The sequence below is a fragment of the Vicugna pacos genome, chromosome 11 (assembly GCF_048564905.1).
Source record: "Vicugna pacos chromosome 11, VicPac4, whole genome shotgun sequence".
NCBI classification, from domain to species: domain Eukaryota; kingdom Metazoa; phylum Chordata; class Mammalia; order Artiodactyla; family Camelidae; genus Vicugna; species Vicugna pacos.
This window is the reverse complement of record NC_132997.1, coordinates 80,464,184-80,490,619: the sequence shown is the minus strand read 5'-3', so window position 1 is coordinate 80,490,619 and position 26,436 is coordinate 80,464,184. Positions and strand designations below refer to the sequence as shown.

The 26,436-nt window shown below is 44.6% G+C and overlaps 1 protein-coding gene across 1 annotated transcript in view; it reads right to left on the bottom strand.

Moving 5' to 3' along the window:
- SORCS3 (sortilin related VPS10 domain containing receptor 3) overlaps positions 1–26,436 on the bottom strand; it is a 560,208-nt gene that overhangs the window by 106,847 nt on the left and 426,925 nt on the right. Inside the window, exon 8 of the mRNA XM_006216335.4 lies at positions 2,537–2,626. Coding sequence (XP_006216397.1) covers positions 2,537–2,626 — 90 coding nt within the window. The remainder of the gene's footprint in view (positions 1–2,536; positions 2,627–26,436) is intronic.

The following is a 26,436-nucleotide window of genomic DNA, read 5'->3' as shown; positions in this document are numbered from 1 at the left end:
TTAGGAGTATTGCAGTGTTTCCCTGGGATCACTGCTTAGAACTGCCCAGCACTTCACACTTAACCAACAATGAGCGATTCCTGACATCCTCATAACTTTGTCCAGTGGTATTATGGTGCCCATTTCACAGATGAGAAGACCTGAGTTCATAGATAAGTAGGTGGCAGAGCTGGAGTGAAAGCCCTTTCTCCTGAGGCTACTGTAGTTCCTGTCATCTCCTCCACGCCCTCCGCTGGTGCACACTTTTCATGGCCATTGGTCTGAGAGTGCCAATCTGATGCTATGGGGCTATGGGGGGACTCAGCACAAGGTTCCTGCCACGAATAATGCCTCTCATTTCCTCCCCTGCAGAACACTACAAAGCCACATAGCGTGCCCCAGGAGAGTGTCTTCTGAACAGACAGGAATATAGGTGTGACGATAATGGTGATGGGGAACTTTTCTGTGTTTTTGTTTTTAAACAAGATGCCCAGCAGCAGCTGCAACACCACATGGACCAGAAACAACTTGCTTAAAAGCCATTTCCATTTTTAAACAACGGAAAGAACTGATCTCCCTCTACCCGCTCTGCCCTCACCTCCTCGGCCGAGGCTATGAAAATCTGGGCCAATGCCGGCTAATAAAGGGGATCGATAACCATCCAGCTATTTTCACAGCAGCCTTCATATTAATGAGAAGCTGTTCTGGATGAAGTTCCATAAAAGGGGATGCACGGATGGTCCTCCACCAGAGTAAATTGCCACGGGGCTGCTAAACATTAATGGAGTGTTCTAGGCTTGTGGTCCATGCCAGGCTTCATTTGTCCCCACCTGCAGCCATGCTGCCCAGGGGAGCAAACTGTTTTCCTGAGAAGGTTAAAAAAAATGTATATATATCTATACACACACACATACAGACAGAGACAGAATAGGCCCTCCATGGAGGATATGGTTTGAAAAGTTCCCCAAACTCTTCTTGGGCCCCATACATGGAAATCATCAGGTTCCTGCTTAAGGGTCATTCTCTTTTGGAAAGAACATGATTATAAACTTCCCCCTCCTCATCTCCAAGCAGGGATACCCATTGCTTGCTTGGGTTTAGAGTATCTGGTGGGTACATCCTGCAACCACAACACTACACAATGGTCCTATAAAGCCAATCACAGAGAGGGTAGAGAAAAATGAGAAAATGATGCTCGTGGCCTGGAGGCTGCTTACTGTGGTCCCTGCCCACCTCATCAGCCTCTCCACCTCTCTGTAACCCAGTCCCTCGAGATGGTTTTTCAGTTTATTAAATGAGCCACACTCTCTTAAAATAGGGCCTGGGCATGCGTTCCCTATCAGCTTCTCCAGCACGTTTGCAGGGTTAACTCCGTATCTTTCTTGGATCATCTGAAGCGTCACTTTCTGTAGGAAGCTTGCCCTCACCACTTATATTTGGTTAACTCCAGCTATGCTGTCCCCATGGCCCTTGAACTTGCACACCTGTAACACTCTCTACACCCACAGTCACTGGCTCTGTGTCTCTATTCTCCACTAGAACACAAGCTCCATGGAGGCAGGGACTCTCTTCACAGAGCTTAGTTCAGTGCCTGGTGCAGACTGAAAACTTATTTGGAATTAAGAATGGAACAATGGGTGAATAAAAGAAGGAACAAATGAATGAATGGATATATGCATGCCTACATGAATAACAAAATTAATAAAAGCAGCTGGAGGTAGATAATTATCCACCGTCTTATCCCATAACCCCTCCTACCTCTAGACCCATTTAAACGTTCATGACGTGTTTCCTGGCACCAGCTTGGGGACCCAAGTCCCTGTAAGACAGCATTTGATACGTGCCCAACCTGAGACTCTGCTTCTTTGCAGCCTCACCAGGTGATGCAGTTGTACCTGCCCATGTTCACACCGAGGTTCACAGATACGTCTCCTGCCAGAAGCTATTGTTCACCAGGGATGAGGTCCACACAGCAAGTTATGACTTTCCAACAGAGGAGTTAAAATGCCATCATTTGATATTAACATCACAGTAAATTATTCCTTTCTAATTACTCCTAGTGGCAGAAGGGAGTGGAACCATAGGCAGTGTATTTATATTAAAATGTAGAGAGAAGCAAGGAAACCACGAGACTCACCTGTGCACCTTTATGCATATACATATATACACACATATACACACACACACACACACACACACACACACACACGCTTGGGCCATTCTGAGCCGGGCCCTGTTTGTCAGTAAGGCCCTTGCGAAGGGAGGGCCCTCAAAGAGGTTCCAAAGCTAGTGCTCCTTTCACTACCACTCCTGGGAAATGACCCAAGAAGGACGTTTGTTTGAGTCATAGGAAATCAAAGCCCTTGCCTGTGCGCCCTGCTGAGAAGGGAGCACAGAACCCAGATTCCGTGAGATCAGCAGAGACCACTCCCACAGCGCTAAGTCACGCTGAATGCCAGCTGTCTCCCAGGCAGGGATCAATCCTTCCGCCGCCCAACAAGGCAGCCTCTCCCTGCTGCTCTGTCTGGCAGGACCCGGGGCAGCAGGTGGCGCGTACCTTCGGCAGCGAGTACTTCGGCAGCTTTATCTGAGCAAAGGCTTCTCTCCGATAAGACACGTAGTAGCTGGCTCTTCCACCAGTTGTAACCTGGATCACGGGGGAAACACAGAGAGGTCAGATGGGGCTACGGGTCGCAGCACAAGTTGGAAAGTGGGAGCCTCTCCGTCAACAGCCACGATAGGTTTGTGACAACTTTTACGGAACATCCCTTGTTGGCTTCAGGCCTCCAACCCCACGGCACCCTGAGATGCTCTTGGACAATAAGTGAGCAATTCCACCACTCTTTCTGCATGGCTGGCACGATCTGTGAGAGCAGGGATTCTGTATTTGGTCACTGTGTTCTACACACACACACACACACTACATACATATATACTAATACATATTTTCAGCTGAAAACAGAGAAGTTATTGATGTGGGCTGGATCCATGATTTATATATTCTGTATATTCTGTCTTTTTAAAAAGTTTTTAATCCATTTCAATGATGATACGATCGGCAAAGAAAATTTTTTTCTGGATCTGAATAATTACTATTGTTCAAAGCTCTCCTTACTTCGAAATTAATTTCACTTCTAATCTGAGCACAATTTTTTCCTTCATATTTACAAATCCATGCATTAGGCAGACATTTTTTTCCAAGTGCAAGTTAATTAAAGGCATCAAAAGTCAGAGAAAGAACTCTGGATTTGAAAGTCAGAGACCCGAAGTCTGAGTCTCCATTCTATTCTCTGTCTCACGGCTGGGGGAGTCATGATCTGAACCTTCATTTGGGATAAGACAGATTCGTAGAGGAACCCAGAAACCACTCCAAGAAAAGGTCCTCTGGCCTGGGCTTGCGGAAAAGTCCTGCCAACGTGGCACAGCTCTGCAGATGGCTGCTCTTGGCCCAATTAGCCTAACTCAGGGGAAATTAATATTCACAAGAGAAGACAACACAGCCTTTTCAGAGAAAAGAGCAGGAGGACAATAGCAACCAGGCTGCTGTGCTAAGGCAGTCACGGGAGGCCCACGCTCCATGCTCACTAAGGACCAAGCAATTGCTGGAGGTGGGCCAGCCCCCTGACTCTGGTCCAAACCTGGCGCCCATCCACAGTGGTTGCTGGGAGCAGGCGGGGAATAACATCTCTATTGAAAGCCACCCATCGCTCCTCACTCTGAGAGATGTCATATTGCATGGCTCCTCCTTGCCCTGCACAGATTGAAAGCCCACAAACCAGGCACCACACGCTGCCAGGTAGAACAGATGTGAGAGTCAGCGTGAAGGCGGAACCCTTGAAAAAGCTTGGTGCAAAGGAGGCTACGAACCAAGAGGAGAGACTGGCTCTCTCCCTGATGGTCACTGCTATCCTTACATCTTTATTTTTTAATTAGAATCATTCTTGTCTTATATTTCAAGACTTTTTTTCCCCTTTGATAAGACATCTTTTTTTTTTACCAAAACATTATTTATTTATTTATTTATTTATTTATTTATTTATAAATAAATAAAACCTATATTTGAATCTATATTGTTCTGCATTGGCTTAGAGGTGGGATGCTGACAGATTAAGGTCAATGAGTGGCTGAGAAGTCTTTTTCTTTTTCTGAATACATCTCACCTGCATAGAATCAGATTAAAATATAATACTTGGTTCTAAATATAGTCACCATTACTCCTGGCATGATCCTACTTACTTGTTTAATTTGGTTTTCTTTTTCATTACAAAACCAACCCACATAAACATACCTGCAGACTCAAGAACTCAGCTGGTAGTTTTTAAACCTCAGCATGTACTGGGATCGCCTGGAAAGCTTGTTAAAACTCAGACTGCTGGCCCACACCCACACCACAGAGTCTCTGATTCAATCAGCCTGGGTGAGGTTCGAAAATTGTCTTTTCTAATAAGTTTCCAGATGCTGCTGATGCTGCAGATCTGGGGACCACACTGGGAGCAGCACAGAAATAGAACTTGAATGCCAACCAACACTCACTCACCCTGACCCCTGCCTCCCTCTGAGATGCAGCTACTTTCCTGACTTCTGTGTTTACAGTAATGATAAAGATTTGTTTTGATTGAGGTCAAGTTCATATAACATAAAAGTAACCATTTCTAAGTGCACAGTTCAGTGGTATTTGGCATATTCACCATGCTGTGCAACCACAGCCCCTTAACATTGTTCTAAAGCATTTTCATCACCTCCCTCTCTGCAAAGAAAAGCCTTTACCCAGTGATAAAGTTTTTAAGCCCCAGAATATATCCTCTGGTCACCTACCATATGCTAAAGAATCAGTTCTCTCCAGGACATCCTGAACCTCACCAACCTCCCCCTTAGAGAATTAGACCAGCATCAGAGGAGGTGAGTCCCATCACTGATGCTGGCCAGAGCGCAGCTATTAACAGAAGAGCTTCCACAGAAGACCCAGGCACCTCCATAGGGAACAAGATGACAACACAGGCCGCTTATCAGCACCACAGAGCAACGCTGGGCCCCTTGGGGTTTCCAAATTACTGAGGGCCAGAGGAGAACAGAGTGGTCCCCGTGAGAGGGTGATCAGTCCCGCTGGCTCTGGAACTCAGCCCGGCCATGGCTGATATGGTCCTGCCCAAGCACGGTCTCTCTGTCTCTCTGTCTCTCTCTCTCTCACAAGCTCACCCACACAACCTGAAAGTCTGTGCCTAAGTAAATCATGAAGATGGAATTACACTTCAGAAACACCATTCAAAATATTAAAGAGCTGCATGAAGCCCGAGAGCCCAGAGGTTTTCCAGTGCCTCTGACATCGCAGTACCCCCAGCGATATCAAGCTGGTTCCCACGGCTCTGCCCCTGCTCTGGCTGCGCCCCTCTCTGTACTGTTGAAATCTGCTTTCAATCTCAGTTTGAGACCCAGGAGCTCATGGAAGGGTTTTGGATCCACCAATTCATTATAACTTCTCCCTCCTCTCAACTCCTGAATTCTGTAAGTTGCATTTCTACAGCACTTTCAACATTTGTTCTCGTGGTATGCATATACCTATAATGACCCCTCCATGTCTTATTATAAGGTTGTCACTTCCCGATTCCTGAGTAATGCTGGTCTCATGGCAGGAGATGAGTGGACCTATGGTGATAAAAATAATGATAAAACTGTCATCTGTCATCGATTCATTTCATCTACCATGCTCTAGAACTACCCATAGCCCTTATATAAATTATCTAGTTTAATCCCACTGACAACCCCGCAGAGGCTACAAGACACTGAGTGACTTGCCCAAGAGAGACAAATGCGAACTTAGTAAAGTTTGGCTCCAAGCCTGTTCTCCCCTCCCAAATCCTCCGTCCATCTTACTCAAGTCAACAATTGTATTGTAACAAAAATACAATACATTTCCTTGATTCCAACATCTTTAAAGAAAAAAAAATTACATTGCTGTAATTGATGTGTATGTATATTTTGTGTTTCTTCATATCCTTAGAACATCTATTATAGCATTAATGCTGCATCTTAAAAAAATGATGTCTTTTTACAGAGGTAAGGTTAAAACAGAGAGTAATAATAATTATACGCAATGAAAGGTTATTACATAGAAGATGATACAGTAAGCAGTTTATAAACCATGCTTCATTTACTTCCAAACATATATATACATAAATGTATAAATATACTATATATACATATATATAACTATAGATAGATAGATAGATACTCTACAGGTTAGGAAACTGAGGCTGAGAGAGGTCAATTAACTTGCCCAACATCACACAGCTTTTCATTGTAAAAGCTAGTGTAAGACCCCAGTCTGTGCTTGACTAGTTAACTAGGAATGAGCACTTCCCTAAAATGTCAGGCATAGGGCAGGAGGTCAATACTTACTGACCAACTGAACAATAAATTGTGATTCATCTGCTGAACCAGAGAGCCTTGATTTCCTCCACTGTTGAGTGACTGGACAGTGGCTGCAGAGAAGAACTCTCCATTCCTGCCCAGTCCCTGGCTGGGCACAGGAACTGATGGCCAGATAGAAGCCCGAGACTGCCCCGTGGGAGCAGAGTCCTCCCAGCGCTGGAATGACGCCAGGCTAACGCAGCTGCTGCCTCTCCGCTATTATTTGTGTGGTTCTCTGGCAATCACACAAGGCAGGAATAAAGTTTAGCGACTATTAATCTATTTTGATGAACTTTTCTCTTCCTTACAAGCAAATCCGCTGGCACTGTAAATCCCGAAGATTATTACCACTTTCCCTTTCAGTGACACCTTTTATTTTACATTTGATGAATGTCATCCAATTATTTGCTCTGGGCCCATCCGTCATGCTAAACACAGAATTAGCTGGGTCTTTTCCTCACTAATGACTGGCTCGTTAATCTGATTTTCTGGATTTCCATTTTACAGGTTTAATTGGGCTCCTGGCCAGTGAAAATGATTCCTTTGGACAAATGCATTGGCCATTAAACACATCTGTCTCTTCTGACTTGCTCCCATTCCTGCCGTAACCAAGTCTGAACAGACATACCCTCTTATTTTTTCCATTTCTCCTTGCTTCTGGATGATAGCTTGCCCTGGAGGAGAGAGAGAAATCTGCCCCCCAAAATGGTACCAGAGAGCCTTGAGTCATATTGAGCCTGTTTCTGTCACAGACGGAAGAAAACTTGTAATGTCTCTAGAATTCATTAGTGGGTGTGGGTAATCTGCAGAGAAGTAGAAACTAACATTTTGTGTATCAATCACGTGATGGGTGCTTTACATTCATGATCTTATTCAATATCTACAATAACAATTATTACTATTACTCTTATTACTGTTAATAGTATTATCAGGGTAATTATACAGGGTAAAAGTATTAATAACATACCATTTTTTGAGTATTAATTATCTTCCTCTGTGTGCACCAGCTTTCTGTTTTCTGGTCGGGTGAGGATTTGAGGGACAGAGAAGTTAGCACACTGCGACACACAGCAAGTCAATGGCGGAGCTGGAATCTGGACCCAAGTTTATCTGGCTGCAAGGCTTATGCTGGTCCTTCAGACTGTGTGAAGTTTCCATACCTCTCCATGGACGGGAATGGATCTCAGGTCACTCAGCTCCCAATTTCCCAGATAAGATGCCCACCGACAGGGCAGATCTTTCTCTGTGGGGGTTCATGTCAGTTTCCCAGCCCTGGGAAATCAGTGCTCTATTGTTGCACAGGAGGGAATGGTGCTGCTTTTGGAATGTGCGAATAAGACAGACTATAATGGAAATACATTCAGCTTGCACAGGAGCTGCTGCCTTCAGAGGACGTGGCATTTAGAAGCTTTTCCAGCTAGAGGACTTTGCTGGGTCCAATATAAGGTGAATAAACTGTCTAAGCCAAGAGACATGACCACCTTCATAGGTATCCGTTAGTTACTTCTCACACAGCCTTTGTGTTAAAAGGCTTCTTCTCTTTAAAAAAAAAAAAAGCCGAAAGAGAACAGCTGAGTTGTTATGATGCGCAATTAACTTTCCCAATTTCTTTGCTCATTAATTCTATTCAGTTTATTTGAAATAAGTCTTGACATTGTTAGGCCTTTCTCTTCCTCTCCACCTACATAATTTCTTCAAAGATCACATTTTTTTTTCTTCAAGAACAAGGAACCAGGCTTCTGACTACCAGACCATAAGAGTCAATAAACAGCCAGAGGGCTTGTCAGGATGTGGCTTTAAGTGTCAGGACGGCCCCAGGGGCTTCCACGGCGGGGTACGTCTCCTCTGTCCTCCTGAGCGCATTTTCCGAGCATGCTCTGCTAAGTAAGGTCCTATGCTCTGTGTCTGAATACTCTGTGTCAACCTTTGGAAGAACAAGACACCTATCAGCAAGCTATCTCCTCTGCTAGACTGGCTGATGTTGAATTCAGTGTTTGTCAAACCGGTGTTGGCTCATTTTATGTCCTGGAGGCTCTGTGATATTAATGTAACACGCAGTTTTATCTGCCTGTTTCTAGGAAGAGTGGGTCTAAAGCCTAATACAGCACTCCTGCTGAGGCTGAACCTCCTCTGAAACAGGCTTGCCCATAAAATGTTTTATTGGGGCCCTAATACAGCCCCCAAATAGCTTCATCAAGAACAGATTTGGGATAAGATAGCTGATGTGAAGCCAGTATCGTGCTCTCTCTTTGTCGGGGATGGGGGGCTGTTGAGTGGAGGGGAGGTGTTGGAGGCAAGATGTGTAGAGGTTGCCAGCACACTACTGGCCAAAAATACCGACAAATCCACTGCCACCTTCACCAGCTCTGCCAAGAAACTTCTTGGAGTCTTCACTGCCTATTGGAAATGCCAGTAAGGTAGAGGAAAGGTGGTGAGTAAGAAAAGCATGGGACAAAAACCATGTGTCTAGACCACACACAGCACTAGAAGAATCAGTAGATCTGACGCTCTGAGACTGTCTCTCTTTTTTTTAATATAATAAAGGGATCAATCTTGATCTGTTTCCAATTATATATTTTCAAAGAAAACTCTTCTTCTGATTTTTAAGCATCATAGCACGTTGGTTGGGATCCCAGACCTGTGTTTGAGTCCTGCTTCTACCATTTGCTGGTTTGGTGACCTTGGACAGGTAATTTAACCTTCCTAATTTCTTCTTCCAGCAAATGGAGGTATTAATGCTACCTACTGATGCATTATCACGAGGACGAAGCCCACTACATCATGTAAAGAGCTTAAGCCCTGAAGGTTCAGGCACATGCTAAGTACTCAGAGCATATTACCTGTCCCTGCTGAACTAGAGGCACAGACGTCTACTCACTCTACTATCTGGAGGGCTTACGGGCTACCAGTCAGGGTGACAGTGTGTACATACAAACTGGAGGCTTCGGGAAGTGTGGGGATAGCCACATGGGCTACCTGATCAGAGCTGAGCAGGAATAGAGGACTGTTGCCCACAGCAAGGATGACTTTCTAGAGAAGAACACACTTGGCGACGGCAAAGCCAGCGTGTTTTGTGCCATAGATTTGGCCATGAACGGCCACAAGTTTTATCTTCGCGTTCCAGTTTTTATGATTTCAAAGGAGGGGAAGAGGATCTTGGGATGCCCACCCGACCGTTCAAAATGGAAGTTCATTGTTTTTCCTCTTCTAATTTTATTGGGAGATGAGAAGGCAAAGATAATACATGCAGAAATAAAAAAAAAGAACAGATACGGATTTAAAAATTGTCATCCTAGAGTACAAAATTTTGGAACGTCTGAATACTCCCAGTTAAGATAACAATAGATAAAAAGCTAAAACCTACTTTGAGTGTTCTAGATCAGCATGTCAGAACTTTACCAAAAAAGAAAAAAAAAGAAGGAAATACTACCCATGGAAATGGAAACCCTAAAGACAAATGTTATAACTTACTATAAAAAGATCTTCCCCCTTCATCTCCCAAAAATGGCCTGTTCTTTTTGCACTGTGAGTTTAATATCATACAAGATGGACTGAGAAGGGGCTAGAAAAGATACTACAAGGAGTCTAGCTTATATGGTCTTCCTACATTTATATAACATTTTCTCTTTGAGATGTCACATAGCGTATTTCCTTTACACAGGTAGACAGTATGAGGTCAGTTAATTGACTGAAATCATCCCAAGCCAGACACTGGCCTCTGTCTTTTCTATTATAGCCCAGAATTTCAGAAAATAAAACCAAAACGGTGGGAAAGGAGAAGAGGGAAGAAGGTTAAAAGGTCCCAGGGTCTCTAACATTTATGATTCGAGTTTCAGCTCAGTTGTGTATCAGACATGCAATTTTAGGCATGGTAACTAGTCTCTTGGAGTTTCAAGGTTATTTTTCTGTTAAAAAAAAGGAACAAATAATAATTACCCTTATCTTACAGAGAAGTAAATGAGATAAGATTATAAAATGCTCTCCTGTAACTGTAAAGTGTTCTACACATATAAAGGTTAGGATGTTATGACTGACCTGTGTATGTACCAGGAACCCAAAGATTTTAGCAGTATTTTCACTGACAAATTGCTACAGATTGAATATCTGGGTCCCTCCAGAATTCATATGTTGAAATCTAATCCCCAGTGTGATGGCATTTGGAGGTGGGGGGGCCGTTGAGAGATGATTAGATCATGAGGGTGGAGCCCTCATGAAGAGACTACTGCTCTTACAAAAGAGACTCCAGAGAGCTCTCTCCTTCCTTCTACTCTGGAGGACACAGCAACAAGGTGGCCATCTATGAACCATCCTCGCCAGACACAAAATTTGCCAGTGCCTTAATCTTGGACTTATCAGCCTCCAGACCTGTGAGAAATAAACTTCTGTTATTTATCATTTTTTAAATTTTGGGGGGGGTGTTAATTAGGTTTATTTATCTATTTATTTATTTTAATAGAGGTCCTGGGGATTGAACCCAGGACCTCATGTATGCTCGCCATGTACTCTACCACTGAGCTATCCCCTCCCCACTTAAACTTCTGTTTTTTATAAATCACTCAGTCTATGTCTTTTATAGCAGCCATAGGACAGAAATCAAGCTGACAATCCAGATACGTTCACTCTATTGATTGTGTGGAGCACTGAAATTTGCCATCAAAGCTATAGCTGTAGGTAGTCTGTGGGTTAGAGGCACTCTACAGACCGCAAGGTTAGAGGCACTAGGGAATATGAGAAGAGGGGCAAGAAATGGATGGGCAGAGCTAGAGAACAGAAGTGTCTTCAGCCACATGGGATGAATGGCAGGTGCATGTCGCTGCTTAGAGAATGATTAATTGTATTGATATAGTCAAGATATTTAAGAGCCTAAAAGGGCAAGGCAAACAAAAAACATTAATTTCCTAGAGAAGTAGGGATGATTCTTTGGGACCTGGGATTTCCAGACAGACTTGGAAGATACAGGGGCTGCTAGATGTAACAGCAAGACTCGCCAACACGGGATTTGCATGCCTCATGAGTGAATTTGGGGAGAGTAGTGGACAGATGTAAACCATCTGTCAAGTTGTTTCTCAGAAAACACTGCCACCTCCCCAAGGGAACCATGAATATTTGTAAAATGCCAGCTGCTACTTCTTGGAGCGTCCTCCACCAGCACAGAAGCATCACCACTGGAGAGCCAAGCTCTACGCCCATCACTGTGCACGCACTGCCTGCTCTCACGCACGATGACCTTGTAGAGGAGATACTATGCAGCCCCACTTTACTGATAAGCTGATTGACATGCATGAGGTTACTCATCTCCGAAGTGGCAGAGCCTGGATTTGAACTTGGGTCTTTAAATTTTGAAAATGCACACTCCCCTGTGCAACCCTGAATGAGTCCCAAGTGTCTGCTGCAGAGCATTTCCTCGTTTAGGACCAGTTACCTGGAAGGAGTCATTCTGACTCAGGTCCCCAGAAAACGCCAGCATTAACGAATTTCACACTGGCTGACATCAAAAGCTACCTCCTTAATGAATCCTCTCCCAATTTCCCAGCTGGAATTCAGCTTTTCTTCCTCTGATTCTCAGGGCTCTTTGTTTGTGGCTCCCTTGTTGGACTTACCCTCTTCTATCCTGAATTACTGGAAAGTGGGTACATCCATGGTCTCTTATACTGTACTGTCTTTGAGGGCAGATAATGTGTCCTGTTTCCACTCAACTGTCTCTTGGTACCCAGCACCACTGTCATCTCTAGTATTTGTAGAGCGCTCCACTCTGTGCCATTGGTTTCCATGATTGGACTGAATCTCATCTGGTCAGAGCACAACATTGCAAGGGAGATCTAATAACACCCCGATGTCAGAATTCAGGAGTCCGAGGCCCAGACAGGCTACATTAGGTCACCTTGTTACTCACACGTAAGGCTCAAAGCCAACCTCAGAACTTCTGACTCTCAACCCAGGCTCCTTTCATGTTGCCACGCTGCTTCTGTCTGTATTCACCAAGTCAAGATCAGAAAAAATAAAACAAAGCGGGGATAATTGCATGGATTTTTACAAGTGGGTCGTGATTGTACATCAAATACTCCTTTGAGTGGTTGGCAAGACCACAGCATGGAAAACCAGGAGCCATCAGAGAGCAGTGCTTTCCTGTGGGAACAAAGAAGCAGCTAACAAGATGTTCTTCCCCGCCCACTGCCGAATCCACATATTAATTAAAGGTCTAGCCAAATTCACATCATTCCTTAAACACTAATCACATTTAGACATCTCACAATGGATACTGGTCCCGATTCCACCATGAGTTACATTTACCCATCCATCAGCAACTACTTGTTTCAGCCCTTTTGTGTCCTGGCTGCTTCAGGTATTACAGAGGTCAGGGGCTGTGACCTCGTGGAGTTCACCATTTCTTTGTGAAAACAAGCCTAACACATAAGATGTACAAATGACAATGTAAAGGGGGTGACGATGCAGTGGAGCTCTGAGCAGGGCAAAGCCTAAGTACTCCAAAACGGAGAACCCCCACCCAGAACCCCAATAGCTTCCTCAACCTGTTCTCACGATCCTTCATGAATGGCAATAGCATCAGTGCTGGGCAAGGCGGGGTCCACACTCATGCCGTCTCATCTTACAGATGACAGGGCTGAGACATGGAGATGAGAGAGTGACACAGCTAGCATATGGCTGGGCTGGAGTTCAAACTCACATTTGCCTAACTCCAGAGATGTATGCAAAACTAGTCCTCTGTATCGCCCCCAATCTGTCACATGCGTGAACATATGGGCATGCTCGGATGTGCGCACACCCCGTCCCCCCAAGTAAGATGTCATATCTAAACAGGTGTTATTTACAGTCCCACTGCCTCAGGAGAACAGATTCTCACACTGAAGGACATTCTGTTTGCTGAACGGGATGAAGGATTTGAGGTCGGGAGACTAGAGGAACCAGATCATGGCTGGACTGTTCTACACACCAAAGGGAGACATGGCGAGGAAAGGTGGGGATGGACCTTGAACGGAGAAAAAGGTCACCAGCAGAGCTGGAGAGGTTGCAGGACAGGAGACCCAAGAGAGGAGGTCACTGGTAGTTGGTTCCAGAAGAGGTGCTTTGGGGAAAGGGTGAGAAATACCAGGCATGTCCAGGATTTATTAAGTGTTTTTCCTGTGCAGTATCACTCTGCTTCATTTTTGCTCGGCATTTTCAATAAAAAGGTCTATCCTACACTGCTCAATAATCTCACTAAAATTTTGTTTGTCTGTTTATCTGTACAGAGGTGGTTCACATCAGGCATGTGGTTTTGCTTCAAGAAAATTCCCAAGAGTTATAGTGGGTTATCAGGGATTTGATCTTCCTGCACCTTTTTGGGGTTACTTACTTAGTTCTTTAATGTGAATAATAACAAAGACCATCAGAGCAGAAGCCCAGACATGGATCCTAACTGCTCCCCCAACCCTATTGGCAATCACAGCTCTTTGGAAAAAGCACTTAACTGCTCCCATACCTCAGTTTCATCTTGAAACAGACAAGCACCTTCATGACATGAGCCCAACACCTGCCTGATGCAAAGTAGGGACTCAGAAATGTCACATCTCTGAATTCCTCCTCCCTTCACATCCTGGTTCCCAGTTTTCTGCCCGCGTAGGTCTTCTTCAATGCCTGTCTCCTAAGATTCTGTGCTGCCAGTTGTTCTGTGGTCATTCAATGACTATGCAAGCATGTTTTATGCACCTGCTTTGTGTTAAGCTTTCCACTCCCACTCACTGCCCCTTCCACAAGATCTTGGCCCAATTTCCCTCAGGCAAGTAAGAAAGCTTAGGTTGTGACTCTCACTTAGAGAACAAGACAAGGACAGTGGTTGAGAAGGCAAGTTCTGGTGCCGACTGCCCAGGTCAAGTCTCTGCGCCACTCTACTGGCTGTGTGATCTTGGGAAAATGTCTTAACCTCTCTGTGCCTCTTCTGTGAAATGGAAGTCAGCAAGGACTCATCTCATGGGATGTGATAACAATTAAATATATTAATAAAGCGCTTAGCTCATACGAGTCTCTCACTAAGTGTTAGCAGACACTATCATATATAATTGATTCTCCAGGGACTACAGATTATTCAGTAAGAAAGAAAATGATCCAAGAGGTAAAAAGTGTGGAGGAAGACCGAGGACATATCTTAACCAAGAAAATGCTGAGAACTATAGTGTTGCTTGCACAGAAGAAGGATGTTCAATCCACTTCATAAGGACTCATCTCAGATGAAGTATCCGAAGAAGTAAGGAAGTCAGTACTTCTACGCCTTCCCTCCCACACACACAAAGAACACTTAAGAAGCAATTACCCAGTGCAATGAAATAATAAACACAGTCTTGTGAAGAGCACGCGGACAATGTCTGCACACTGCAATCTGGAAGCAGTTGCCACCCAGGGCGGGCAGTGGAACGGTGGCGTTCTCTCTGGAGAGCCAGACATAAGGCTCTGGCTGTGGCCCGCTCTCCGCCCTAACCGCGCTCAGTGGGATCAGCACCGCGCACTAGTGCACAAGGTGCGCATCTCTGCTGAAAACAGGCTTCAAAGAAGAAAGCAGAAGTGATCTTGCCTGGTCCCGAGAGGTTACCAGCCTAGAGGGAGAAGGCGGACATGTCTAATTTCATGGCCCCATTACACACAAACTGGATTAGAAGAAAACAAGGAAGGAAGGGGAGAGAATGGAGATGAAAGAATCAGACAGTTTTAAAGCCCAAGAAACACACACACACACAGAACCAATCAATTCCCCCTGCCCCTTTTCTCCTGCAACAGAAGTTTTGCTTGCAGTTCCGAATCTCATAGTAGTTGATGTCGTAGTAAGGATGAAATAGGAGGAAGAAGAAAAAGAAACAGCTTAACAGGAAGGGAGGTAGAGAGTCAGGTTGTCAAACAATAAACTAATCCCCACGCCTGCCTCCTTCCCGGCTTCACTCTCCGAGGCTCCGTCAACAGGGGACAGACCTGGAGTCCCGCTGCCTCACCCACCCTGAGGTTCTCTGGGGGCGATCTGGCATACAGCAGCCCCCGCCTGCAGGCATTTTTCACCAGGAAGGCATGGGTAAGCAGGCCCATCCTTGTAAACATCTTCATTCTATTACTTTCAAAATCAGCTTCTAAAGTTCTGTTCGATAGACATGTGACCGTCCAAACCACGCGCTGGAATAGCTGCTCGGGCCATGGAGCTATTCTCTCTGCCATTGATCACAAAGACAAAAATCAATCCTGGCTAAGGACAAAGAAGTTAAAAATAAATTGCATGAATTGATTTCTGTTCAGACCTTCTGACTCCCAGTTTAGGAAAGGGGAAGGAAGAGGGTGCCCGGATCCACCTGTCATGACAACACTTCACACGGCCCAGCCCCCTAAGCAAAATCTGAGTATATTTTATACACACACATATACACATATGCACATGATTTTCTCTTAATTGATGCTTTTATTCTATTTTATTTCTGCCTCCTAATAACTATCAGAGATGAGAATCCATCTACACCATAAGCTCCCATAAGAAGACTAAGGTTTGGGTTGGGTTCATGATGAAATCTTCCAAGTGGAGCCACGTGCTCTGTGGGTAGTAGAAACTCCAGGAGAATCTGCTGAAGGACTGCTGGAATAAATGAATGAATGAAGCCCCTCCTTGCTGTTATATAGTATCGGCTCTTACACTTATGCTGATTTCTGCATAGACTTATCACAGGTTGCAAGTGTGTTTCTTTTTTTACTGCTGTGCTTTGTATTGCGTCTCTCTCACTGGCTATAAACCCTCCCATTCCAGGAACTTTAAGGTTTTTCTTGCTCTTGAATTTCTGATCTATTGCCTTATCTCCATACTGAGCCCTCAGTAGTTGTATGTGAAAGGAAAGAAGCAAGGATGATTCAGCAACTCTCTTGAGAAATTACCTACATTCCAAATATCTTTTTTTTTTTTTATTCTGACAGTGGAAACATGAGTTGGGAAATACTTCCCAATGACGGTTCCCTCTCTGTGTCTGATTAAATAGATCATCCTGTGTAGAGGGAGCAGACTTGTGGAATTTTAGCTCTAGAAAGGGATTTCTGGAGTCATACAGCTCACTGCCTTCCAAACTGGATTCTATGGCATTCTAGAATTCGACAGCGACTCCTTGGGAGTTCCCATTAAGGGGTGAAGAAGAGGTTGGGTGGGTCGGGGAGCCAACACAGCCCCTCACCCCCTTAAACTAGAGCCATTCCTCCTGTATCTGTTCTATACATTGGAATTCCTGGAATGATTTTTGAAAAGTGGTCCCCACTGTTAAGAACAGCATCACCAACAAAAGGTTTAAACGCTCTATTTGTTTTTTGTTGGTGGTGGTGGTGATGGGTTTTTTTTGGGGGGGGGGTAATTAGGCTTATTTATCTTTTTAATTGAGCCACAGGGGATTGCACCCAGGACCTTGTGCATGCTAGGCACACTCTCTACCACTGAGCTATACCCTCCCCCTTAAATGCTCTATCTGGATGCCATCCTTTCATTTTGTGATGAGGAAACTGAGCTCCAGGGAGGAAAGGTAATGGTCCAAGGGTCACAGAGTGAGTCATGGTGAGACCAGACTTAAACCCAGGAACACTGCGCCACCCTCCTCCACCGGCCCACCCCATGCCGTGGACACTGTCCCCTCTCTCCTGCCGCAATGGGGTCTCTTTGGAGTGCTGACTGGTCCTAAAGTTGGACTCCTTACGTCAGTTCCCTTCTTTGAGGACTGGCTTGAGCCCTGCCTTTTCCAGGAAAATGCCCCTGATCATCTCACGCCTCATGGCTCCCCTTCACTCTGGGAAGGAATCCAACACTTTCTTAAGTGCTTCCGAGCATGGCTCATGGAGACTGTTGGCCATGCAGTCCCACCTCTTCACCTAAACCGAACGAAGAGTGAGGACCACCACCAAGTCAGTCTCGTCCACCATCGTGTCCTTCCATTTAGAACAGTAATAGGAGCGCATTAAATGCTCAATAAATGATTGTTCATGAATGAATGAGCCAATCAATCAACACTCTTGTCTCAGACAGCCCAGAGTACATAGTAGGTGTTCAGTCAAATCAAGTTGTTTGATTAGCCATTGCTCTGCCACAATCAGACTCCCAGAAGATCTTGCTCTGGCTGACCGTGAGAACTTTCAGGTTCTGAGTCTTAGAGGCTTCTTGCAGAAGTCCACAATGTTTTCTTGCCCCATTAGGAGCCATGGAATTAAAGGCAGAGTGACTAAAAATTTAAAAAGCTAAAACTCTGAAATAGATGCATATTCTAGTTAGAGCGGTAATCAGGAGAGAACTGGGCCTAACAGTCCGCTTCTCAGTCAACACCCCACTGCCTGCGTTATCAGCACTGTTGTTTTTACAATATAATTATCTTTAATAGGAGATGGGTCCAGGAAAGGGATCCTTCTGGGGGCTGGGCTTAGCAGAGTGGTGTTGGAGACTTGCTGGGGCTTAGAAGGGAAGGATGATGGGGAGGCCAGACTGGGTCATGATTCAACAGCTCCTCTGCACTCTGGAATGTGACACAGGAGAAGCCTTGTCCCGAAACTCATCATGGAAATCAGATCGTGCGTGATGAGGTAGGGGCAAGGCAAGTGGGGAAGGCTCGAGAAGAGCTTGGCTGGGGTGGTAATGATGATTAACCAGGCTGCCACTCATCACCTGCCTTGGCATCCCAGTGATGAGTGTCTGAATAATCCTCTAATGTATCTGAGGGACAGCTCTCAGAGGTGTGGGCGTGATTACACTGTACTGAATTCCATTAAGCCCTTCTTTGGTTAATGATGCAGAAAGTTTCTGATCTGAAACAAAATTGAAACATATCCTGACACACTGTCCACTGAACAAGGAGTGAGGTGAGGCTTTCCTGCCCAGAGTATCTACCAAGACAGGGACCACATCTGCCTGTTTCACTTTCACAGTCATCCGGAAAAGTTTCCAGATACACTAGCTGTTCTAATGTGAAGAGCTTCAGACTGGGAAAATGAAATGAGAAATTGTCCTCTTTTGCCATCCTTTATGAACCCAGGCCTCCCTGAGGTTAGATTCTCCTGACTCTTTGATTTACTGAGCTATATGACACAAAGTGATTCTTTAAATGCTCTGAAATTCAGTTTCCTCCTTTGCAAAATAAAGATGATGACATGAGCCACACTGAGATCCTGAGAAGATAAAGTAGAATGAAATAAAATGCATACACACCAGACACAAAATTGGCACTAAAGAAATGTGAGTCCCTTTCCCAACAAAGACAACAGTTCTTTCAATCTGCTGATTAGTGGGTAAAAATTAGTGCTGTGTCTAGGTGTCAAGAATATTCAGAAGAATCCCTGCTTTGGAAATAAGAACTCACAGACTTCCCAGTAGTGGAAGAGATCTGAAAGCCTTTGAGCTGAATATAGAAACATCTGTGGTCCCTGGATGGATAGCTTCCCCACCTTCCAGACCAGAACGCACAGCCTGCATCTAACTACATGAGGCTCCTGGATCATGAAACACCGTGAGCGCCACTCCTCCTGCAAAGTGCACTGCAGAGCAGACGTGCCACCGCCCTCCCTCTCACGCCCGCGGGGACACCACTAATTAAGAAAAGCAGTCTCTCCTACTGTACCACCACAACACGATCTTCTATGCACTCATTACCAATGACTCAGAGGTGATACAGAAAATGAAAAAAAAAAAAAGATTTGACACCCCTAAACCAGACATCTCCCATCCATGTACTACCAACATATTATATATGTTATAATACGCAGCTAATTACAGAACAATTCTCTGAGATGAAGGGAAAACATTCCTTGCGCTTTTGGCCTAGTAAGCAACAGTACTGTAACCTCCACAGAGTCTCAGCAGATCTCTTGGGAAGAAGCAAATCTAAATCATTTATTAGAGTCAGGCACAGCAAAACTTTGAAACAGAGTGATGAGATCGCTCTGGCGAAAGAATTGATGAGCATCCTATAAATAAGGAGCTCCTCCCTGGAGCCTCCCCATCTCGGCAGGGAGGGGATCACACAGGGGATCAGCAGCTGCTCGCTGGTAAATGATGCTGTGCTGCAGGAATGGACGGGCGGGACTGGTCAGACGGTGGGTCGGAAGTGAACGGAGAAAAGGATCTAGCGAGGGCTCTGAGAAAAGCTCATACTTAGAAAGTGGGCAGAAGCAGAGGCACAGGCACCTGTGCAGGACAGAAAGATGAGGCTGAAGGGATCGGGGAGAAGCTAGACCTCACATTATCAAAGCAGCAGGAACGAGAGGGTGCTTCAAGAAAGAAGGAGCAGTCAGGAGATTCCAAGGCTGCAGACACGTCCACTAAGTCAATTACTGAGGGGTGTTCTCTGGATGTCATTCAAAGACATCTTTGACGAACTTGCTTGACAAAGGTAACTTCAACCAAGTGGCAGAGGCAGAAATCAGTCTCCAGTGGGTTAAAGAGAGAAGGAAATGGGAAAATGGGAGAGTGAATGTAGACGGCGCTCAAGAAATTTGGTTGGGAATGAGAGATGAGTCATTTGCAGAGAGAAGTATGGGGTTCAAAGAAAGTTTCCTGGTTTTATTTTGTTTTAATTTAAGGATGGTGGATAATTTAAAATATTTAAACACTGATGGAGAGTCAGAAATAGGGATGAATAAGCTGAAGATGGAGGAGAAAGGAGGATAGTCAACAAAGCCAGGTCTCTGAGAAGTGAGAAGGGACGGGAATGGATGTTCGGACTGGGGAGTTTTACATAGGGATGAGGATGATTCTTTCACTTGTCTCGCAGGGTTCACCCCATCTGCAATCCTGGGCACACGGTAGGGACTTGAAGAGCAAATCGAAGTTGTCTTGAGTTGGGTTCCCCCTAAAAGCAGAGCCTGAGATAAGGGCTTTTGTGTAGGTAGTTAATTTTTTTGGAGGGGTGGTTTGGGTTTTGTTTGTCTTGGAGAAATGTCCCTGGGGAACGGGAGTGGTGGGACCGGCAAGCAGGAAGCCCGGAGGGAAGGAAAGCCACCTCAGGCTGCATTACTGAACCGGTTATTACTCTGAGCAGCTGGGGTTCAGTTTTCCTGGGGACTCACAGACTACGCATGAAGACTCACAGAGACTGAGGCTCAGAACTGCCCTCCTGACCCAGGAAGAGAGGAGTACTTATCCAACGGCTCCTGACTCCTACGGCACACATCGTCCCCAGAGATCTAGACACCTTGCACTTCAGGTCTAGACGTCTGCAGCGGGAGGGCTGAGGGGTCTCTCATGAGCCCCCTGCCTAGGGAGAAATCAGTCCGAGAACAAAAAGCAAGAGGCCCACAGAGCAGTGGAGGCCAGGTGCTATCCGGCCACCTCTGTGCATAGCTGCTTGCTAAGCAAACATGAGCCAGAAGCATGGGGAATGGGACATAAGAGAAGTTTAACACAAAGGTCAACTAAATATTATTACTGCAAAATCCGATCACTATTTTACGTCTATTCGTGGAAGTATTTCAAATACTACCAATATCTTTTACATCCAGCCACTAAAATCATTATGTGTACAGTGAAACATCCCAGCTACATGCTAGCTATAGGACTTCCATTAGTGCTGCCTGCTGAAAACAGCTGACTTGAGATTCGGAAAAGTGCTTCAAGAATACTCACCTGAAGACGTCTTTATTAGATTTCTTTTGAAGATTGTCTCTGCAACTCTTTCATTTTCCTTTAAATTCCTGTGTTGTAAATGTATCCCTAATGATGAAATTGCTATTTATTTAGCACTCAAAAATCTCTCCCGTTAAGGCCAAATTAACATCATTTAAAATATTGCCAAACAGTTTTTCTTTGAATAATTACACTCTATTAATTTCTGCCTCAGGGCTTTTTTTCTTTTTTCTTTCAGAAAGATAACAATTTATTAGGGATCACAGTAGTCACACCATAGAGGCTTCCCTACCTCACATGTTGGCTCATAAAGCAGGCTCTTGAAGTATCAAAACCCAGGTGATCTGGGAACCAAGATGCTCCAAGGAGGCACTCAAGATTCTTGAAAGGTAATTAAACCCCCGAATATCTACAGTTACATATATACAGATATATGTCTCATTAGACTTTGGTTTCTGTGATAACCAACATCATGGAAGGTATGTGGGACAATTTTATCCTGCACTTAAGTCAATACATGAGTTGAATCCATGAATAATTAATGAATGAGTTTGGAGGAAAGACTAGGAATCTTTTATGCAATAGGCTTATCAAAACCCTTAAAAGAGAACGTGCATACGCAAAATAGAGCGAGGCTGATTTTTGCAGGTGGATTAGTCTCTTGATTCTTGCATTTAGAGGGTTCTGCAGTTTTCAAAGCATTTCAGAGTCATTATTATCTCCCTTGATCCTCACAACAACCTTCCAATTCAGGCAGAGCAAGGAACACGATTCCATTTTACAGAGGTCAGGAAATGATTGCTCTGGGAATCCAAGTGACTTGCCCAGCGTGCCCTGGCCAGTAGGGGGCAGACTCCTGACTACAACCCAGGCCTGTGAGTTCAGGGATCTTTTCCCACATCAGACCACTAGCTGCTTGAATCATGAACTGCTTGAGAGCAGGGACAACGCCTTCTATCTCTAGCATGCTCCGCTGCCCCTGGCGTATTTCTAGTGGGTCACCAAATGTCTGTTCATCGGCCACTGGTGCTTGCTAACTGCTAATCCTTCTAGAACAGCTCCCGACACACACGCAAACATAGTGCAAGGGTGCTGTTTGTTTGTTTGTTTGTTTATACACAAAACTCTTAAAAACTAACAGCAAGTTGTATCCAAACTACCCACCAGCTTCACTGCAGTCCTGGGATTGTCTGAGAACCACGCTCGTGTAAGCCTTTGCTCCATCCTCAGAATTCCCTGCTATGGGGCAGGGGGTGGGGGTGCCTCTCTACACAGCATCACCAGGACTAGAGCGTGGCCTTAGGGAGTAGCTGGGTCTGCACTGTTACTGGTCTCCTTGTGTATCTGGAGAAGGATGTGGCAGGGTTGGGATGACGTTCCCTCCCTTGAATTTTCTGCTTTGTCCACCACTCTAGAGTACTTCATTTGCATCTTAATTATGTATCTGTTTCTTCTCTTACAGTTCAGATATTTCAAGATATGTCAGTATCATAGCTATTTTTTGTTTGTTTAATTCACTTGCACGCACGATGAAACTTTATTCAATGAATGCCTGAATCTATATCACGTTGAAGGCCACCTCCTGGGCCCGAAGAGAGGACAGGACAGGGCTTCATTGTAGCTCAGTAAAGATGCATGGCTCCCTGTGATGACTTACTAGGGTCCTGTTCCTGTTTCTTCATCACACTCCCTAAAAGCCGGGGTAGGAATTGTACCACTGAAGGGGTTTTACCCCTGCCACCACTGAACTACCGCTTCTCCAGGATAATCACTAGAAGAGCCACCCTGCAAGGAGAAAGGATAGGATTTCCAACCATCTCGGCTCAGAACACCAAGGCCAACGTATCTCCCTCTCCCCTGCCCCTACAGAGGAAAGTCAATTTCTCCTTTATCCATGTTGAACAGAGGCATTGCAGGCAGACACTCTCCTATTAAAACAAGGGCTCTTCAGGGAAAGATTAACTCCTTTTGATTTCACTACAGAACCCCAGGCCCTGGGCCCCCTGCACAGAAAAGGCATTGACAGATTAGCAAATTTCACAGCTTTCTGTACATCTCCAGCTCAGCTTCCCTGAGAGCAGGAGATCAAACACCAGGTTCTCTAAGCAAAACCATCAAGATGGCTGCCTTTACCTCTTTGTGAATTAAAACAAAACAAAACAAGGTGATACAGAATCTTTGGGGTCTCTCTAGATTGTAGGAGCTGTGTGAGTAAGTACACGGACCCTTCTACCACACAAGATAGCAGATCAAAAACAGTAGCAGTATGTCTAGAAAAAGGAAATTATGACTGGGCATGGGACGTTTTCCTGCAGGGGGTGGGTGGGAGGCGGTGAATATTTTATGCAAAATGAGTATCACGGGAAGTGCATTACGAAGAGGTTGGCTAGGTTTGGGGTTATTTAAACTGCACTATCTAATGCATGTACGTTTGTATATAATGACTCACTAGTGGGTAAATCATTATGCCTTAAATACAATCATCTCATTTATAAATAGGCAGAGAGAGGATAGGGGCCTGGATGCCGCCCGAATTCCTAGGGTTCAGTTGTCCACACACAAAAAGTCCTGACCTTGACCTATGCTGTCAGCAGTGCTACAGAAATGTCAGTGGTTTTCAAACATTTAACAGCAGATTCCTTTTGTCAAATAAAAGGTATTAAGAAGCCTGATACACAGAGCAAACAAAAGCAGAGTCACACATGTGAGGAGGGCCAGGAGTCCTGGAGCCCACCCTCCCAGATACCCTCTTCCATTCTGAGTAGCATCTGACCCAGAGTTCCTCAGAGCCAAGGTAGAAACCGCCAAGAAATACGAGGGTAGGAGAGAGTGAGGGAACAGACTGGTCTCCTTTTCTGTGCATGCTTATCCTTCCCCTCCCATCCCCAGCGTTCTATCTCTGGTGGCACTAAAACAAAATATAAGATAACAATATTTTAAAAAATTAGAAAACTAAGGTGGTGAGTCCCATAACATTATGAAAAAACAAACCCACTAATACCCTTCATGCTCATCTTGCTGTTGCTTAGCTGCTCAAAGGGTCGGCATAAAAGTGAACAGTCCACCTCTACAGGTCTCCCCTTTAAAAGTCAAACTATGGAAGGATGACAAGGCTCTTTCATTATCTGCAGCGTCCAGCTCTGCCTGAGGGAGTCTCGGAGAAGTCACCCATGAAGGCTGGGCTGGACCTAAACCTTGATGTGTTACTTGTCCCCAGATCATTCTTTGGCCAACTTCAAGCCAGGGTAGGAAGAATATAACCCACCTTGATGCCCTGATATCTTGCTCAGAAACAAATCTGTGGTTTTAAACTTTGGAGCAGTTACTGTTAGTCTGAGGATTTTCCACTCTGACAGAAAGTCTTCTGAGGCAGCTTTATTTCTACGAACAGAATGAGAAATTCTTGCCTTTTCCTTGCTTCCGAGGTAGATATTAATCACTGCAGTGCACATTTCTTACCTTTTCCATGAAGCCCTTCCTGATCCCCCCTTCAATTTCTGAAACTCATACCCTCCAAGAAAAATTAAAGACCCACACTGATTTCAGAAATGTATCTGAGACGGCTTCCAATAATTTTTTTTCAAAAAAGCAATAAAAAAGCAAACATATAAAAAAAGAGAAAGATGCCAAGTAATTAAAACTGATCAGTGGTCCAGGAGAAAGGAAGACTATCATAAAGCTTAATGCAGAGCATCCGCTAAAATTGACACAAAAAATTAGTTCTTAGAGTTTTCAGCAATTCTTAAGAGGGAAACACAAAATTACCAATATTTAATTAAAGGAAACAGAAAAGGTTTACCTCTCCAGGACAATTTTCTCATTTATTTTCCTGCCCCTTCACGCCCTCCCACAACTGTAGCTGTCCTTAGTTGGTCCTGATACACTACGTTCTCTCACTGCCTTCACTTTACGCAGAACCCCCTCTGCCCAGGATGCTCTTTCTCCTTCACCTGTCAAGCCGGCACCCATGGTCCTGCTGCTGGGAAGCTTGAACTGACCATCCTCCCAGGACCGGGTGAAGAATCCTTCCTTCTCACTCCAAGAGCGACGTGGGCTTCCCACTAATACAGCTCTCATCACGCTCCATTATAATTGTTGCGTTGTCTGTGTTTCCCACTGGGCTGAATATATTTTAATATATTTAGATGAATGAATATAAAAAGGGCACCGAATAACATAATGGATAATTCCTGACAGCAGTTCTATAAAAATGCAGAGACATTCTACACGTGGCCATTTCTTATGCAGTGAGCAATTGCCAATTACCCTAAGTTGTCTTATATTGTTAGCTGGAAAAACAAGACTCCCTTGCTTTACAAAGATAACTAACTACACTCCCTGAGAATGAGGACGATGCCTTATCTGCTCAGTTCAGTTCAGTTCAACAAACATTTATTGAGTACCAGTCATTATGCTAAGTGCAGGGAAAGCAATGATGAAGAGGACACATTCTCGCTCCTCTTAAAGTTTCCAGACCTGGCTTGGGAAGCATAACCCACATGGAGAAGTAATCAGCAAAGGAGCTTGGTCTAATCCTGACTGATTGAGGATATCAGGGGAGACTTCCTATAGGAGGCACTGCCTAAGTTGAATGAGCTAAAGAATGAGTTTGTTTGTTAAGGACCAGTCCAAGCCGGAAAAAAACAAACAAACAAAAAATATATATACACACACAAAAAAGGCATATTAGGCAGAAATGGCATGGTGCAGAATTGCCATGGTATGTGCATGCAGCCTCAAACAGTTTACTTTTATTGAAGGCTAAAATATAAAAAGGAAGGCATGTGGGGGACAGTGGTAGGCAAGGAATTCACATGAGGCCGATGTACTAGGTAGGTGCCAGACTGTAGAAGAGAGTGTAGGCAATGTTAAGGAAATGGGATTTTAACCTATAGGCAACGAGCAGCCGGTGAAGGCAAGGATATTGATTTTTATTTTAAATAAATTACTTTGGAAGTAGGGTTGTGAATGGATTGGGGGTGTGTGGATCTAGGCGCAACAACATCAGTTAGCAAGCTATTGCAACATTTCAGAAAATACATAGTAAGGGTTTATAAATGGTTTTAAATAGCCAAGTCATAACGGTGCCTCCCCCTTTTCCTTTCATAAATCACCCCGGAGCAGAAGGGAAACATGAAAGAAAAATGCAAACTCTCTGTTTAATGAAAATATAACCCTGAAACACAAAAACAGGTGGAAAGGAAGCCAAAGGCAGTAAAGGACAAAGAGGGAGCAGACAGCACCAGGGTGAGAATGCCTACAGATACAAATCCTAGATCACGCCAGACAAATAGAGTTCTCCAAAGATGACACTTCCTAAGAAGCACAACTGACAACCTGTTACATGGAATCAAGGGAATACGGCCCAGGAATTGGCAGTGGGAGTATTCCTGGAACTGGTGGGTGACAAGGAGCAGCTGGAGAGGCATGGTTGGATAGAGAAC